At 34.0% G+C, this 17,209-nt stretch overlaps 1 protein-coding gene across 7 annotated transcripts in view; it reads left to right on the forward strand.

The window, feature by feature from the left end:
* Tmem135 (transmembrane protein 135) overlaps nt 1-17,209 on the forward strand; it is a 258,724-nt gene that overhangs the window by 20,976 nt on the left and 220,539 nt on the right. For 3 of the 7 annotated variants that reach the window (XM_071616587.1, XM_071616588.1, XM_071616589.1), the window contains 2 exons: nt 8,405-8,532; nt 11,173-11,265. The exons of 3 other annotated variants lie outside the window; for them this stretch is intronic. In XM_071616587.1, coding sequence (XP_071472688.1) covers nt 8,405-8,532; nt 11,173-11,265 — 221 coding nt within the window. The remainder of the gene's footprint in view (nt 1-8,404; nt 8,533-11,172; nt 11,266-17,209) is intronic. One more of the 7 variants, XM_071616590.1, reaches the window with a different exon arrangement.

Consider the following 17,209-nt stretch of genomic DNA (forward strand, 5'->3'; position numbering starts at 1 on the left):
ATTTTTGCATCTAGGTTCATTAGAGATATTGGTCTGTAGTTTTCTTTCTTTGAAGTGTCTTTGTCTGGTTTAGGTATCAGGGTGATGTTGGCCTCGTAGAATGAATTTGGAAGTTCTCCCTCTTTTTCTATTTCCCGAAGTAGCTTGAAAAGTATTGGTATTAGTTCCTCTTTAAAGGTTTTGTAAAACTCTGCTGTATACCCATCCGGTCCTGGGCTTTTCTTAGTTGGTAGTCTTTTGATGGTTTCTTCTATTTCCTCAATTGATATTGGTCTGTTTAGGTTGTCTATATCCTCCTGACTCAATCTGGGCAGATCGTATGACTTAAGAAATTTATTGATGCCTTCACTATCTTCTAATTTATTGGAGTATAAGGATTCAAAATAATTTCTAATTATCTTCTGTATATCTGAGGTGTCTGTTGTGATATTGCCTTTTTCATTCCGTATGCTAGTAATTTGAGTTCTCTCTCTTCTTCTCTTTGCTAGCATGGCTAAGGATCTGTCGATTTTGTTTATTTTTTCAAAGAACCAACTTTTAGTTTTGTCAATTTTTTCAATTGTTTCTTTTGTTTCGATTTCATTAATTTCAGCTCTGATTTTAATTATTTCTTGCCTTCTACTTCTTTTGCTGTTGTTTTGCTCTTCTTTTTCTAGGATTTTGAGATGAAGTATGAGATCATTTATTTGTTGGTTTTTTCTTTTTTTAAGGAATGAACTCCAAGCAATGAATTTTCCTCTTAGAACTGCCTTCAATGTGTCCCATAGATTCCGATATGTTGTGTCAGTGTTTTCATTAATCTCTAAGAATTTTTTAATTTCCTCCTTGATGTCTTCTATAACCCATTGATCATTCAGTAACCTATTCATTCTCCAAGTGATGTATTCTTTTTCCTTCCTTCTTTTATCATTGATTTTCAGTTCCATTCCATTATGATCAGATAGGATGCATGGTAGTATCTCTACTCCTTTGTATTGTCTAAGAGTTTCCCTGTGACATAATATATGATCTATTTTTGAGAAGGATCCATGTGCTGCTGAGAAAAAAGTGTAACTGCTTGATGTTGGGTGGTATATTCTATATATGTCAATTAAGTCTAGGTTATTAATTGTGTTATTGAGTTCTATAGTTTCCTTATTCAACTTTTGTTTGGAAGATCTGTCCAGTGGCGAGAGAGGTGTGTTGAAGTCTCCCATGATTATTGTATGGTGGTCTATTAGCCTCTTGAACTTGAGAAGAGTTTGTTTGACGAACATAGCTGCACCATTGTTTGGGGCATAAATATTTATGATTGTTATGTCTTGTTGGTGTATGGTTCCCTTAAGCAGTATGTAGTGTCCCTCTTTATCCCTTTTGATTAACTTTGGCTTGAAATCTAATTTATTTGATATGAGTATGGACACTCCTGCTTGTTTCCGAAGTCCATATGAGTGATATGATTTTTCCCAACCTTTCACCTTCAGCCTATGTATGTCTTTTCCTATCAAATGCGTCTCCTGTAGGCAGCATATTGTTGGGTCTTGTTTTGTGATCCATTCTACTAGCCTGTGTCTCTTGATTGGTGAGTTTAAGCCATTAACATTTAGGGTTATTATTGAGATATGGGTTGTTCTTCCAGCCATATTTGTTTATTTATGTTACTAAACATGGTTTGTTTTCCTCTTTGATTATTTTCCCCCCTTTACTGTCCTACCTCCCACTGTTGGTTTTCATTGTTATTTTCCATTTCCTCTTCCTGTAATGTTTTGCCAAGGATGTTTAGAAGAGATGGTTTTTCTAGCTGCAAATTCTTTTAACTTTTGTTTATCGTGGAAGGTTTTAATTTCATCTTCCATCTTGAAGCTTAATTTCGCTGGAAACACAATTCTTGGTTGGAACCCATTTTCTTTCAGTGTTTGAAATATGTTATTCCAGGATCTTCTAGCTTTCAGAGTCTGTGTTGAAAGATCAGCTGTTATCCTGATTGGCTTACCCCTAAATGTGATCTGCTTCCTTTCTCTTGTAGCTTTTAAAATTCTCTCCTTATTCTGTATGTTGGGCATCTTCATTATAATGTGTCTAGGTGTGGGTCTCTTATGATTTTGCACATTCGGCGTCCTGTAGGCTTCTAGGATTTGGGGTTCTGTCTCATTCTTCAAGTCTGGGAAGTTTTCTCGTATTATTTCATTGAATAGATTGCCCATTCCTTTGGTTTGAAACTCTGTCCCTTCCTGTATCCCAATGACTCTTAAATTTGGTCTCTTGATGTTATCCCATATTTCTTGGATGTTCTGCTCATGGTTTCTTAATATTCTTGCTGAGCTGTCTATGTTCTTTTCAAGTTGAAATACTTTATCTTCATTGTCTGATGTTCTATCTTCTAAGTGTTCTACTCTGCTGGTAGTATTCTCAGTTGAGTTTTTAAGTTGGTTTATTGCTTCCTGCATTTCTAGGATTTCTGTTTGTTTGTTTTTTATAACCTCTATCTCCCTGTATAGTTGATCTTTTGCTTCTTGGATTTGTTTATGTAATTCATTGTTGAAGTGATCTTTCATTGTCTGATTTTGCTGTCTGATGTCTTCCTTGAGACTCCAGATCATCTGAAGCATGTATATCCTTAATTCTTTATCTGACATTCCATCTGCTGCAGCTATTACCTCTTCTAACGTTGAGTTGACCTGCATTGCTTGAGGTCCTTTCTTTCCTTGTCTCTTCATACTCTTCACGTTCCTTTCTACTTGGTGAAACTGTTGTGCTATTGAATTTTCCCCCTATATATTTATATTGGTCTTGTATAGTTGCAAAGTCTCCCTCGCAGGCGCGGGCGTCGGCTCTGCCCCTCCTCCAAATGGGGCAATGTGCCTACCATGCCGGAAGGCCACTGGGCCTGCTCTGCCGGTCGGTAGCAGGTCCGCCTACCTTGCAGGCGCGGGCGGCGGCTCTGTCCCTCTGCGGGCCGCTAGGCTTGTTCTGTCGGTGGTTGCATTTCTGCGTACTTTGCAGGCGCAGGCAGCGGCACTGCCCCTCTGCAGGCCTCTGGGGCTGTTCTGCCAGTGGGTCGCAGGTCTGCCTACCTTGCAGGTGCGGGGGGCGGGGCGGCTCTACCCTTCCTCAGGCCACTGGGCCTGTTCTGTCTGTCGGTTGCAGGACTGGCCTGTTCTGATGGTGGTCACAGTTCTGCCTACCTGGCAGGCGCGGGGGGTGGGGGGCGGCTCTGCCCCTCAGCAGGCCACTGGGCCTGTTCTGTGGGTGGTCACAGTTCTGTCTACCTTGCCGGCGCAGGGGGAGGGGGCGACACTGCCTCTCAGCAGGCCGCTGCTCCTCTTCTGCCAGTGGGTCGCAGGCCCGCCTACCTTGCAGGAGTGATTGGAAGCTCTGTCCTGCCGCAGGCCACTGGGCCTTTTCTGTTGGTGGTCACAGTTCCGCCTACCTGGCAGGCGTGGGGGGTGGGGGGCGGCTCTGCCCCTCAGCAGGCCACTGGGCCTGCTCTGTGGGTGGTCACAGTTCTGTCTACCTTGCCGGTGCAGGGGGAGGGGGCGGCTCTGCCTCTCAGCAGGCCGCTGCTCCTCTTCTGCTGGTGGGTCGCAGGCCCGCCTACCTTGCAAGAGTGATTGGAAGCTCTGTCCCGCCGCGGGCCACTGGGCCTTTTCTGTTGGTGGTCACAGTTCCGCCTACCTGGCAGGCGCGGGGGGTGGGGGGCGGCTCTGCCTCTCAGCAGGCCGGTGCTCCTCTTCTTCTGGTGGGTTGCAGGCCCGCCTACCTTGCAGGAGTGATTGGAAGCTGCATAAACTGGTTTTTAAAGATAAATTGACCTTTTTATTATTATTTTGAGATAATTGTGATTCACATGCATTTGAAAGAAATTATAGAGATCTTCCAATGCTGTCATCTTGCAAAACAATAATACAATATTACAATAAAATATTACCATGTATACAGTCAAGACACAGAATATTTCCATCATGGCAAGGATCCCTAGTTTTGTCCTTGTATAGCCATACTTACTCCCCTTCTATTTACCAATATCATCTTAATCCCTTAACTACTGAGTTATTTTGCATTTCTATAATTTTGTCATTTCATGAATATTAGAGGAGTGAATCATACAGTATGTCTCCTTTGGGATTGGCTTTTTCACTCAACATAATTCTCTGGAAATTCATCAAGGCCATTTGATATATCACTAGATTGGGGCTTTTTATTGCTGAGTACTATTTACTCCATGGAATGGTTATATCATGGTTTGTTAAACTGTTCCCCTGTTGAAGAGCACATGAGTTGTTTCCAGTTTTGGGAAAAAACTGAACAAAAGTGCTATAAATATTTGTGCACAGATTTTTGTGTAAACATAAGTTTTCATTTCTCAGAGATAGTACCCAGAACTACAATTAGAAGTCATATGGTAATTGCTTGGTTAGTTTTTCAAGAAACTACCAAACTGTTTTCCAGAATGACTTTATCATTTCACATTTGGACCATCAATGAAGAGATGAACTAGTTCTCTAATGCTAGCCAGCATTTGGTGTTGTCACTGTTTTTTTATTTTAGCCATTCTGACAGTTTTATAATGATAGTTCATTATAGTTTTAAATTTGCAATCCTCCTGCCTCAGCCTCCTGAGTTGCTGGGATTATAGGTGTGTATACCAAGCTTGGTGGTTATATATGATCTGTATGTTTTTGTCTAGGGAAATGTCTGTTCATTATCTTTTGCCTGTTTCCTAAATGGATTGTGTTTTTTATTGTTGAGTTTTAAGATTTCTATATTTATTCTAGATATTAACCTTTATTAGCTATGTGATTTGCAAGTATTTTCTCCTATTTTGTAGCTTGCCTTTTTGTCCTCCTAATAGGTCTTTCAGAGAGAAAAAGTTTTAATTTTGATGAAGTTCAGTTAATCAAATTTTCCTTTTATGAATTATGATTTTAATGTCAAGTCTAAAAACTTGTTACCTATCCTGTGGCTATAAGGTTGTCTTCATTTTTTTTTCCTAAAAGTTTTGTGATTTTATATTTTACATTTATGTCTATGACTCATTTTGAATTAATTTTTGCACAAAGTGTAAGTCTTAAGGTTCTCTCTTTTATTTTTCTTTTCTTTTTTTAATGTATGCCCTCTTACTCTAGCACCATGTGTTGAAAAGACTATCTTTCTCCCATGAACTTGCTTTTGTACATTTGGAAAAATTTAACTGTATTAACTGAATATATTTCCATGAACTTATGAGTTCTCTATTCTGTTCTATTCCTCTATTTGTCCATGTCTGCCAATATTACATGGTCAGATACTGTAGCTATGTAACAATATCTTAAAATCAGACTTATTTCTTCTTTTTAAAAACTTTTTTCAAAGCTATTTTAATTCATTTGCTTTTCTTTATAAATTTTAGAATACTCTTGTCTGTATCTATAGAAATCCTTGGGTTCTGATAAGACTTGTTAGATCTGCCTATTAATTATTTAGCTTATATTTTATTTATATATTTTTATTAGTTTATAATTTATGACATTTTTACCATATTGAATCTTCTAATCCATGAACATGGAATACACTGTATTTATTTATTTATTTATTTGGTGCTGGGGATTGAACCCAGGGCCTTGTGCTTGTGAGACAAGTACTCTACCAACTGAGCTTTATCCCTAGCTCCACACTGAAGTTTACATATTTTTTTAGAATTTTTTTTAAGTTTGTCAATGGAACTTTATTTATTTATATGTGGTGCTGAGAATTGAACCCAGTGTCTCACACATAACAGACAAACTCTCTACCACTGAACTACAACCCCAGTCACCATAGTTTAGATCTTGAATATTCCCCAAAGGTCCATGATTTAAGGCTTGGTCCCCAGTCTAGGTTGCTATTTTGAGGTAGAAGACCTTTTAGTAGGGGAAGTCTAGTGAAAGGAATTTAGATTATTGGCCATGTACCTTTGAATGGGATTATTGGGTCTCTAGCCACTGCCTGTCTTTCTCAAGAAGTGAGCAGTTTCTTCTGCCACATGTTCCTAACCCCAGGCCCCAAGGCAATGGAGCAAACTGACCATGGATTGAAACTGTAAGCCAAAATAAACTTTTCTTCCTTATAAGTTATTTATTTCAGACATTTTATCATAGTAATGGAAAGCTGACTAATACAGATTACCTCTCCACTTATGTACATCTTCTTTTATTTCTCTCATTAGTGTTGTGTATTTTCAGCATACAAATGCTATAAATGTGTTGGAAGATTTGTACCCAAGTATTTCATCTTTTTGAGGAGTTATAAATGTCATATTTATGTGTATGTGTTCATTGCTCTTACATAAAAATGCTATTGATTTTTGGATGTTTTATCTTGTATCCTCTGATCTGTAATTACTTGAATATATAACTCTGTCAGTTTCTGTCCATTGTTAAGTCTAAAATAAAGAGACATTGCATTTGAAATCCTGAAGATAAAAGAAACTGAGGCAATGGCTGAGGATGAAGGAGGAATTAAAAATGACACCAACATTTTATTCCTATTTGGGATAGGGAATTCAGAAGTAAAAATGCATTTGGGAAATACAATGAATTGTCCTTTGGACTCTTTGATTTTTTTGGTGTTCATTGAATATCTATACTGACATGCCCAGTACACATTTAAAGTATGGATTTAAATTTTAGGGGACAGGTTAGGAATTCCTACATTCAGATGATAGGTGATACTATGGGAGAGAGCACACGTAGAATGAGTATAGAGACTTGATGGCCAATTGCTAAGAAGGAATAGCCTTTAGGTAGATAATTGAGAAATGAAAAGAATGCACTTTCATAGAAACTTCTCACCTGTTAAAATTCTACCTGTCAAGATTCATATTAAAAGTCCAGTTAAATCTTCCTGACATTATCACTTGCCCTTCCCAACTTCCTCCCGTATGTCTCTTCTTCTAACATTTCCCATACTGCCATATTTTAGGTTATTATATATGTTTTTGTTGCTATCAAAATTTTATATTCCTTGAAAACAAGGATTAAGACTTATTCACCATTGTTTTCCATATGTTGAATTAAAATAGGAGGGGGTCAGTTTCAGAGACTTCAAGGGGGTCATCAGAAGAACTTAGAAGAGGCCATTAGATTTGTTGATCACTGACCTTAGGGAAAGTGTTATCTCCAGAAAGATAGGGAGTGAATGGAGAGTTTTCTTGTGCTGCAGTCATTTTTGCCTTTTTTTTACACCTCCTCTGTCATTCCCTGATCCTGTTCTAATACTCATTCCTTTGATATACTGTTTCATTGTGATAAAAAGGTATTCCTTCTCATGACTTGTGAGAATTCTATTCTTCTAAATCCAGCTTATGTCCCCTTTTCCATGAAACTTCTGCCTACTTTATATTAAATTCACTTTGCTAAATTTCTGTGGTACCTGTGAATTATATTCCTAATACTTAATAATTCTTAAATATCTATAATCCACATTTTGAGCATATTGTGATTTATTTTGTTTTATTTTTTATAACATTAAAAGTGTGACCAATAACTAAATATCATCTTTTTATTTTGATATATTGTTAGGGAAATTAGCCATTAAAATAATTAATAAATAAATAATAGTTAAATAATTAAAATTCAAAGTTTTCAATTTAAATTTAAAAGCTATGTCATAAAGACTGAGAGGTTGATTTTTTTTGAGATTGCATTCATTTTATTGAGTTTAATTTTGCAGTTATCTGCACAAATAACTTGAAGCACACCATGAGTTTGTGGGCTCAGATATATTTCAGATATATTTCGTCCTCCCTCCTTCCCCCAGCACTTTGGTGTATTTGGTGTATAATAAAAGATTACTGTCATAATCTTCTGCAATTCTCTGTCTAGGTATTATTCTTTCTGTATTCTAGGGGCATGTGGTGCTTACCTGTGTTATTATATTCTTAGTAATGGTTTATTTGATAGTTTTACATGGGCTCCAGGAAGCCAGAAATTATTAACTTTGTTAATTTTGTATTTCTATCATTTTTTCCCTTATAATAGTCATGTTTGAATAACTGAATAATTTCTTTTTCTGTTTTCTATCCTTAAAATTCTCTAATAATGGTAGGCTGATAAAATCTGTAATGTCGTTTTGTTATAGCATCAGATTTTATTAGAATTTTAATTTTTTTTCCATTTAAAGGTGTATTTCATTTTTCAGTTTAAAACTGTCTTTAATGCTTCTCAATTTATGAAATGTGTTCATTACATGATCCAAGTTGTAATTTCTTGGTGTGTATTTTATCCTTAGTAAATTCAAGTATCTCCTTTCTGTCCTTGAAATTATATTTTTATAAAGGAGCAAGTACAATGCCATAGTTTTTAACTTTTATTTTTAAATACATGTTTATTCAGTAGTTTCCACATAAGAGCTAATTTAAGCTAATAATAGTTGTTTGGATTAAACAAAAAAGCCTTTCTCTTTCCAGATTGCAGCAATTCTCCGGAAACGAAAATTAGACTATTATTTGTACAAACTACTCCCTGAGATCCTACAATCCGCTTCATTTCTGACTGCTAATGGGGCCTTGTATATTACTTTCTTTTGCACTTTAAGGTTGGTACTCATAATCACCACTAGATATTAATACAAATTCTGTTGTTGAAATGGAAACAAACAGATGTTTATATAACCATTGTGTAGGTCACTGCTTTTATTTCTATTTTTTTAAACCTGTGAAATGACATTTGTTTCAAAGATAGTTTATAAAATCAGAAGCTGCTGGGTGCAGTGGAGCTTCCTGTAATCCCAAGGCTCTGGAGGCTGAGGTGGAGAATTTTGAGTTCAAAGGCAGCCTCAGCAAAGGCCTAAGGTCCTAAGCAACTTAGTGAGACTCTATCTCTAAATAAAATAGAAAATAGGTCTGGGATGTGGCTCTGTGGTTGAGTGCCCCTGTGTTCAATCTCTGGTATCCCCCTCCCCACCCAAAAACAAAAACCAAAAACCAAAACCCAAAAAACCAGGAGCTGTGGGCTTCTTGGCCTCAAGATATTATATACATTTCAAATTATTAGCATGATTATATAACAAAAATACTTTTGTATATTATATATTTTCTGAGTTCTGTTTTAATTTCAATTTGTTGATCGGAATTTCTTAGCTCTTTAGTTTCATAAATCATGAATTCAAAGTGACTGTGATATAGGTTAGGGCTATCTGTAGTGAACAAACTTCAAAAGGAATACAAAATGCATGTGTTTATGAAAAAAAAAGTTAGCTCCTGATATAGCCTACTGCTGGAACGTTTGGTTCTGATTCAGTTTTGTAGCATTACCTGTGCTTCATGCTTTATACATTATAGATGCAGATAGAATTCAGTCTTTTGAGTGCTGTGACAAACCTAACATATTTATTACATACTTACTTTTTATCTTTTCCATCACACTGATTGTTAAAAATAAACTAATTTTTTATTTGTCAAGTTGTTGCCCAAAGTAGTTCTATATATTTTAACTGCAATTAAATATTTAATTTTCAAATATCTTTTATAGACTTTTCCTCAGTGTATTAGTACTTGTAAACTTTTAGATGATGAAGAAAATAACTGGTGGTGTTTTCATACTGTTAAGCAAATCATGTCTTTAAATTGACATGAAAATCTATGTAAGGAATTTTCTTCATCATGTGGTCTCTGTAAAGTTTCAAAGACTTGTTAAAGCTCTAAAATAAAGTTATAAATAATAAGATTTTAAAAAATTGCACCAAGTTGCTATTGCAGCATATTTCTTTATGTTCTGTGAACCTGTTTGGTTAAGTTATAGAATCATAAAATATTTATACTTAATAATTATTTGTGTGATATATTATAATTAACTATTATTAAGGTAACATCCATGGTCTTCCTATAACTGATTCAATGAATTTATTTTAATTTTCCCTTAGATTTTATATTCAATAAGTCCTTTGTGGATTTTATATTGGAGGGAAAACAACCTCTAGTGTTCTCAGGCAGGTTTGTGTTGTCCATTTTAGAAATACCCAGGTTAAGTATTTACGGTAGTTTTTCCAGTCCTTAAGATCTGAGCTTCATCTGTTGTTTTTTTGTTAAATTTTTTTTTGTAGTTGTAGATGGACAGAATGCCTTTATTTTATTTGTTTATTTTTTATGTGGTGCTAAGCATCAAACCCAGTGCCTCACACATGCTAGGCAAGCGCTGTGCCACTGAACTACAGTCATAGCCCTTGTCTGTCATTTTTAATCCTAATCTCTCTATTTTTTTTTCCTATCATGCATCATTTATCAATTGGTCCACTTTGTTCAGATAATTTCTGATAATTTGTACATATTACTTTCCCTTTCTTAGAAACATTGTTTTTTTTTTTTTTTTTTTAAGAGAGAGGGAGAGAGGGAGAGAATTTTAATATTTATTTTTTAGTTTTCGGCGGACACAACATCTTTGTTTGTATGTGGTGCTGAGGATCGAACCCAGGCCGCACGCATGCCAGGTGAGCGCGCTACTGCTTGAGCCACATCCCCAGCCCAGAAACATTGTTTTTAAGGAAGAAGAGTCTTCTTAATGTCTCCAGATTTCTGGTTTTTTTTTTTTTAGCCTCTTAAAAAACTCAAGCAGCTGATGGTCATATATAAAGTTCAGGGCACTATTCTAATACTTTGAGTTCCTCCTGTGTGCCCTGTGTGATGCTGAGAAATATCTTAAGTAGTTCTCATACTAGCTGTAATGAGACAGGTAGTATTATCATTCCTACATGATAAATAAAAAACCCAGAAGATTTGCATAGCCAGTATTTTACATTGAAGGAATGCCTGAATAAACATGATTGACTAAATTATTAGAAGGACATTAGGTTAGAAGACTAGCAAATCCATTAGTTTGGTATTGCAGTGGCCTTTATAAAAGATGTTGAAAGACTTAACCAAGACAGGGACTGTAGGTTGGAGAGACATTTGAGAGATGAATTGTATATGCAGTAATTTAAGGGCATGATTTAGTATATTGGGTAAGGGAAATAGGAAGCTGAAAATGACTCTAAGTGTCAAACATAACACATGCTTAATTGTTGATGCCACTTGGAAAAATAAAAGAGGAAGAACAAGTTTGCAGGGTTAGGGAAGAGAGACAATGAGTTTGGTTTTGGACATGCTGATTTGAAGTATAGAGGGTAGACTGAGAAGGGAAACTTGACTAAAATGACCAACTAGGAATTTCATACAAAAATTCCAAATTTGAATTTCAGGAAGATACTTGGAAAATTCTACTCATGGACTCCTGGCTTTGGTGCCGCTTTACCAGCATCTTATATGGCCATTCTAATTGAAAGAAAAAGCAGGTAAAATTCTACATATCTACTGCATATTTAATAGAACTGGTTACCCATTCTCTACTTCAACTAGAGTTATTATTTTTTTTGCTTACCTCTTATTATAGTCCATGAATGAGCAATATTTTCAGACATATTTTTTTCAATTCTGCAGGTACTTGAATAAAAATTAATTTTATATTATTATTTTTATTATAAGTTTATAAAATATAAAGTTTGATATTTATAGCAATAATACTCATTTGCTTCTCTTTTACTAAAAAATTAGAGGCTTCTATAATATAGCCTACCTAAAACATGGTGTATGCAAATTCATGAATGATTTTTTTCTATAGCTATAATACCATTATTACACCTAACAAAATTAATAATAGCTTTCTATTATCATCTAGATCTATACTTTGTTTTAGGATCATTGAATGATCTTTGTTATATGAATTATTATTATTTTTAAGGCATCGTGGCATGAAAAAGTATTTTGATTTTTCATGAACTTGGAATTTTCTTTGTGAATTAATAAGATTTGTACTGAATGCTACAAACTTATATAATCTGTTCAATCATTTAGTTGAAATTAAAGTTTTTGTAGAAGAGACTGTCATCACATGAGTAATTATTTTATTGTTGAGAAATTATCCACCTTTGTTCCAGGGAATCAAATGGGATCATGTGTTTAAACTTTTTAATTTATAAAGATGGTTACCGTAGGTAGTCATTGATTCCATTTTAAGAATATGAATAGATCTCAGATAACCAAATATTTACTTAAATCACCTAAAGCCATTCTTACTGCACTTTTATAAATGTAAATCTAAATTTTTGCAGTTCTCTGGTTTATCAGAATACTTATGGATTTGTTAGATTTACTAAGTTCAAAGAGATGGTGGATGTTATAGCCTCTGAAAAACCAAGTCAGCAACATCAGGAAAAAAATCCTTTATCTTAGAGGACTGTATAGGGTGGTAGCTAAAGTGTGGATCTGGAGCTGTACTGTGTGATTTTGGCAGTCTGGCTGTGCCACCTAATTTGTCACCTCTTTGGCTTATTCCTTACCTGAAAAATGGAAATAGTGATAATGGATTTGTTAGGTTGTTTAGATAATTGAGTTAATATGTGTAGTTTTACACTTCACTTAGAATGGTACCTGCACTTAGTTAAGTATTATATATGTGTTAAGTATTATAATTTTGTTCCCCTCTAAGTAATAAGAGTTCTTCTGGTGATTGTAACTTCCTGATCATTTCAAAACATGAATGTTGGTTTTGAAAATATATGCTAAAAATTTGTGTCACTCATATCAAACTTTAAAAATCCTTTAAATGAAGTGTGCTATGATTTACTTACTTTTAGTACTTAAATGATCACTTTTGTAGTTATGTGCTTACTTTTCAACAGAAACTCTTTGTAACCATTAACTAGAGTCAACAGTTAACATTTGACCATTTTCACTTCATTTGTATGTGAATATAGGTTTATGTATGTAGGTTTTTTTTTTTTTTTGGTGTGTGTGCAACATGTAGAAGCATGTTGTAGGAATCACCCTGCTTTAATCCTAAATACTTTGGCATGTGTGTCCTAAAACAAGGATATTTTGCATAATTATAACATTATCACACATAAGAAAATTAATAATATTGCTTAATGCCAACCAGTTCATATTGTCGTAAAATGGCTTTTATCACTCTTCTTTGAATCAAATTGTAGTCAAAATTTATGTATATTGTTATATTTTCAACTACTTTTTCTACTTAATTTTTCTTCATAGAATTGATTTATTGAAGTGATCAGGCAGTTGACTCGTTGTATATAATACATTTTTAGTTTCATCTGAGTTGTATTTTCATGGAATAATTGGTTCATTTATTTAGTGAATTTTCTGTAAACTTGAAACTTGGTCTAAAACCTTGATTAGATTCAAATTAAACATTCTTGATAAGAGTATACTTTGTAGATGATGCTGAGGTTATCAAAAGGTTCATTCATAACTCCATGGTTCTAAGTTGAATATGTGATGAAGGTGGTGATTACCACATATTTCCAATACATTGATTATTTGTGGTGAATTAGATTCATGGATTTGCAGGAATAAATACATCAGTATTTGTGAGATCAGCTACTAGTTATGTGTGTGTGCATATTGTTTATCATACTTGGGTATTATATTTACTTCATAAAATATATCATCTTCTTTCTCTTTCTTTGTTCTGGAGTAGTTTAAGTAGCAATGAGTTTTCTGGCCTTTGAATGTTCCTCTGTTAAATCTCGTGGGCATGGTGATTCTTTTAGGTGGTAGTTCCTAGAAAAAGTTATAAGTTTCCTCTATGGAAATTGTTCTGTTTAAACTTTCACCTCACACAATAAAGGGCTTTAGCAACTTTCTCCAAGAGCCAAAATTATCTATTTTTTAAAAAATATTAAATTTTCAGAAATTTTTCATTTTAAAAGATTTTGATATTTATTTACGTGAAGTTGAATAAAGTCTGTTATGACTTGACTGAATTATCTCTTTTCTATGTTTTTTTTCAATTTATTTTATATAATTCTGCCATTCTTATTTTTATTAAGTTAGTAATTTGTTGATATTCTTTCCCAGTGAATTATTTTGTTTATTAAATTCTAGGTTTTTTTTGTTTGAACCCCTGAACTGGGGATTAAATCCAGGTCCTCATGCGTGCTAGTCAAGTGCTCTACCACTGAGCTACCCCCAGCTCTCTTTTGGTGTTCTAATTCAATTCTTGTTTATATTGTATTTTCCTTTTACTTTATTTTTGCTACTTTGCTTTTTTATAACTTTTTTAGTATAATGCTATTTGTTTTTTGTTTCATTTTTTTCCACATTTTAAAATTTGTGTATTACAGTTGTACATAATGGTGAAATTTGTTGTTACATATTCGTACATGTACATAATATGAGAGTATAGTTTGGCCAGTGTCACTCCCCTGCATCCCCCCTCCCTCCGCATTTCCCACTTCTTGGTCCCTTTGATTTCCTTGAAATCCACCCTCACCTTTTTTTTCCTGTTTCCTCTCTAGCTTTCCAATTTCTCTCTAGTTTTCATGCATGAGAGAAAACATTCGACTCTTGACCTTCTGAATTTGGTATATTTTGCTTAATATAATGGTCTCTAGTTCAATCCATTTTCCTACAAATGACATAATTTCATTTTTTTTAAATTGCTGAATAAAATTCCATTGCGTATATATATATATATGTGTGTGTGTGTGTGTGTGTGTGTGTGTGTGTGTGTCTGTATATATATACCACGTTTTCTTCATCCATCCATCTGTTGATGGACACCTAGGCTGATTCTATAGTTTGGCTATTGTGAATTGTGCTCTCAACACTAGGTATGAATATATCACTGTATTGTGATTACTTTAAATCTTGATGATAAATACCAAAGTGTGGTATAGTTGGGTCAATGGTGGTTACATGTGTAGTCTTTGAGGAACATCCATACTGGTTTCCATAGTAATTTTACTAATTTACACCAACAGTGTAAACATGTTCCTTTTTCTTGACATCCTCTTCAGCATTTATTATTATTTATATCCTTGATGACTGCCATTCTGACTGGTATGAAATGAAATCTCAGTGTAGTTTTGATTTGCATTTCCCTAATTACTAATGATGTTGAACATTTTTTTCGTATATTTATTGGCCATTTGTATTTCTTTTGTGAACTGTCTTTTAATTCATTTGTCCATTTATTAATTGGGTTATTTGATTTTTTTTGGCATAAAGTTTTTTGAACTCTTTCTTTATTCTAGATATTAATCCTCTGTTAGAAGAGTAGCTAACAAAGATTTTCTTCCATTCTGTAGGTTGTCTTTTCATATTTCCAGTTATTTCCAATTGCAGATCTTTTTAATTTGATGCTGTCTCATATATTAATTCTTGGCATTATTTCCTGAGCTTTAAGGTTCATACTGAGAAAGTTGTTGCCTGTGTGTATATGCTGGAGTGTTGACCTTATGTTTTCTTCTAGGAATTTGTTTTCAGTTTTTAAGTTATATTACTATTAGTATTTAAGGCTCTGAATTTTCTTCTGATGCATGCTTTAATTGTGTCCCATAGATTCTTATATGTACAATATTCATTATCATCATTTTCTGGAAATTTGACAATTTTAGTTTGTGTTTCTCCTTTGATATAAGAATCATTTTGTAATAGTGAATTTGTTATCAATTTCTAGTTTTAATGCCTTCTTACCTGAGAATATTATTTATGATATTTTCTCTTTATGGAACTTTATAATAAAGTTTTCTTTGTTGCTTACTTTATGCCCAGTTTTTGTGACTGTTTTATGAATGCTTGAAAAATAGTGCATTGTCTATTATTAGGGTTCAAAAGTTGAAAAAATTGTCATAAGATCTATACTATTATGTTATTTTGGTCATATCTTCATGCTAGTTTGTTGCTGTGAGCAAAATATCTGACAAGATCAACGTAGAGGAGGAAAAAATTATTTTGGCTTATGTTTTCAGAGGTTCAGTCCATGGTCAACTAACTCCATACCTCTGGGCCAGGGGTGAGACAGCACATTATGGCAGAATGGTATGGCAGAGAAAAGCAGCTCAGGACATGGCAACCAGGAAGTAGAGAGAGTGCTCTGGCTCACCAGGGACAAAACATAAACCTCAAGGGCATGCCCTCAGTGACCTACTTTTTTCTAGCCACAACCTACCTATCTACACTTATCATCAGATTAATCTGTATGAGTAAATTAATTAATTAATCAGAGCTAGGTCATAGCTCTCATAATCTAATCATTTTACTTCTGAACATTCTTGCATTGTCTTACACTTGGGCTTTTGGGAGACTCCTCATATCTAAACCACAATACTTCATTTGGTGATAGAATCTGTAGCAGTAAAAAAAAAAAAAAAAAAAAAAAAGGTTTTTGATTTAATGCCTTTTAGCAAAAATTTATGATTTTTTTTTATCAAGATCACAACGCTTGCTTTCTTTTTGCTAGCATTTGCTTAGGATGCCTTTATGTTTATGAAAGAATTTGTTTTGTTTCTTTCACATACATCATGAAGTTGGGTTTTATTTGGTGGGGCAATCTGAAGATCTTTTTATTTAAATATTTAGCTAAGCCCGGGTATATTTACTAATACCATGGATATAATTCACTGATACAACTAATATGTTTGGTTTTAGTTCTGTTACATTATTATATGTTATCTTTACTATGTCATTATGTGGTCTGTTTTTAACTTTTAATCTTGAAATGACTATTCATTTATACAGAGTTGCACAAGTAATATAATAGAACTTGAACTCTTTACCCATATTCTTTTTAATGATCACATCTTACATAGCCATAGTATAATATAAAATGAGGTTGACATTACTATCCTGTACTATAGTCTTTATTAATTATTCACCACTTTTACATGCATTCATATCATTTGTATATGTGTATAATTCTATGCAGTTTCTCTTCATGTATGATTTGTTTTACCATTACGACTGTAGATAAACCTGTTTCATCATCACAAAATATGTTTCTTGTTCTGACCCTTTGGAATTTCAACACTTTCCTCCAATTCCTGCTTTCAACTTCTATATTTATGTTATTTTCAGGAAATTAGAAAGTTATATAAATGAAGTATGGAAAGTATAACCTTGTTTACATAGAACTTTTTATTAAACTAAGCATCATGCATGTGTACTGAAATTTGTTTAAATATTTATCTATTTTTTTATTCTTTTGTTGATTATGTTGTGGTGTAATTTTTAAGAAACCACTACAAATACAAAGATTCACCCCTGTATTCTTTTAAAAGTTTGTAGTTTTAGCTTTTAGATGTAGTTCTTTCATCCATTTGAGTTAATTTTTACATAGGATGTGTGGTAGGGAAAAAATTTCATTTTCCACATTTTTTGCTACTACATATAGACACCATGGATTTTCATGTGTCCATCTAAGGTGTTAACTGTATC

The sequence above is a fragment of the Marmota flaviventris genome, chromosome 9 (genome assembly GCF_047511675.1).
Source record: "Marmota flaviventris isolate mMarFla1 chromosome 9, mMarFla1.hap1, whole genome shotgun sequence".
Classification (NCBI taxonomy): Eukaryota; Metazoa; Chordata; class Mammalia; order Rodentia; family Sciuridae; genus Marmota; species Marmota flaviventris.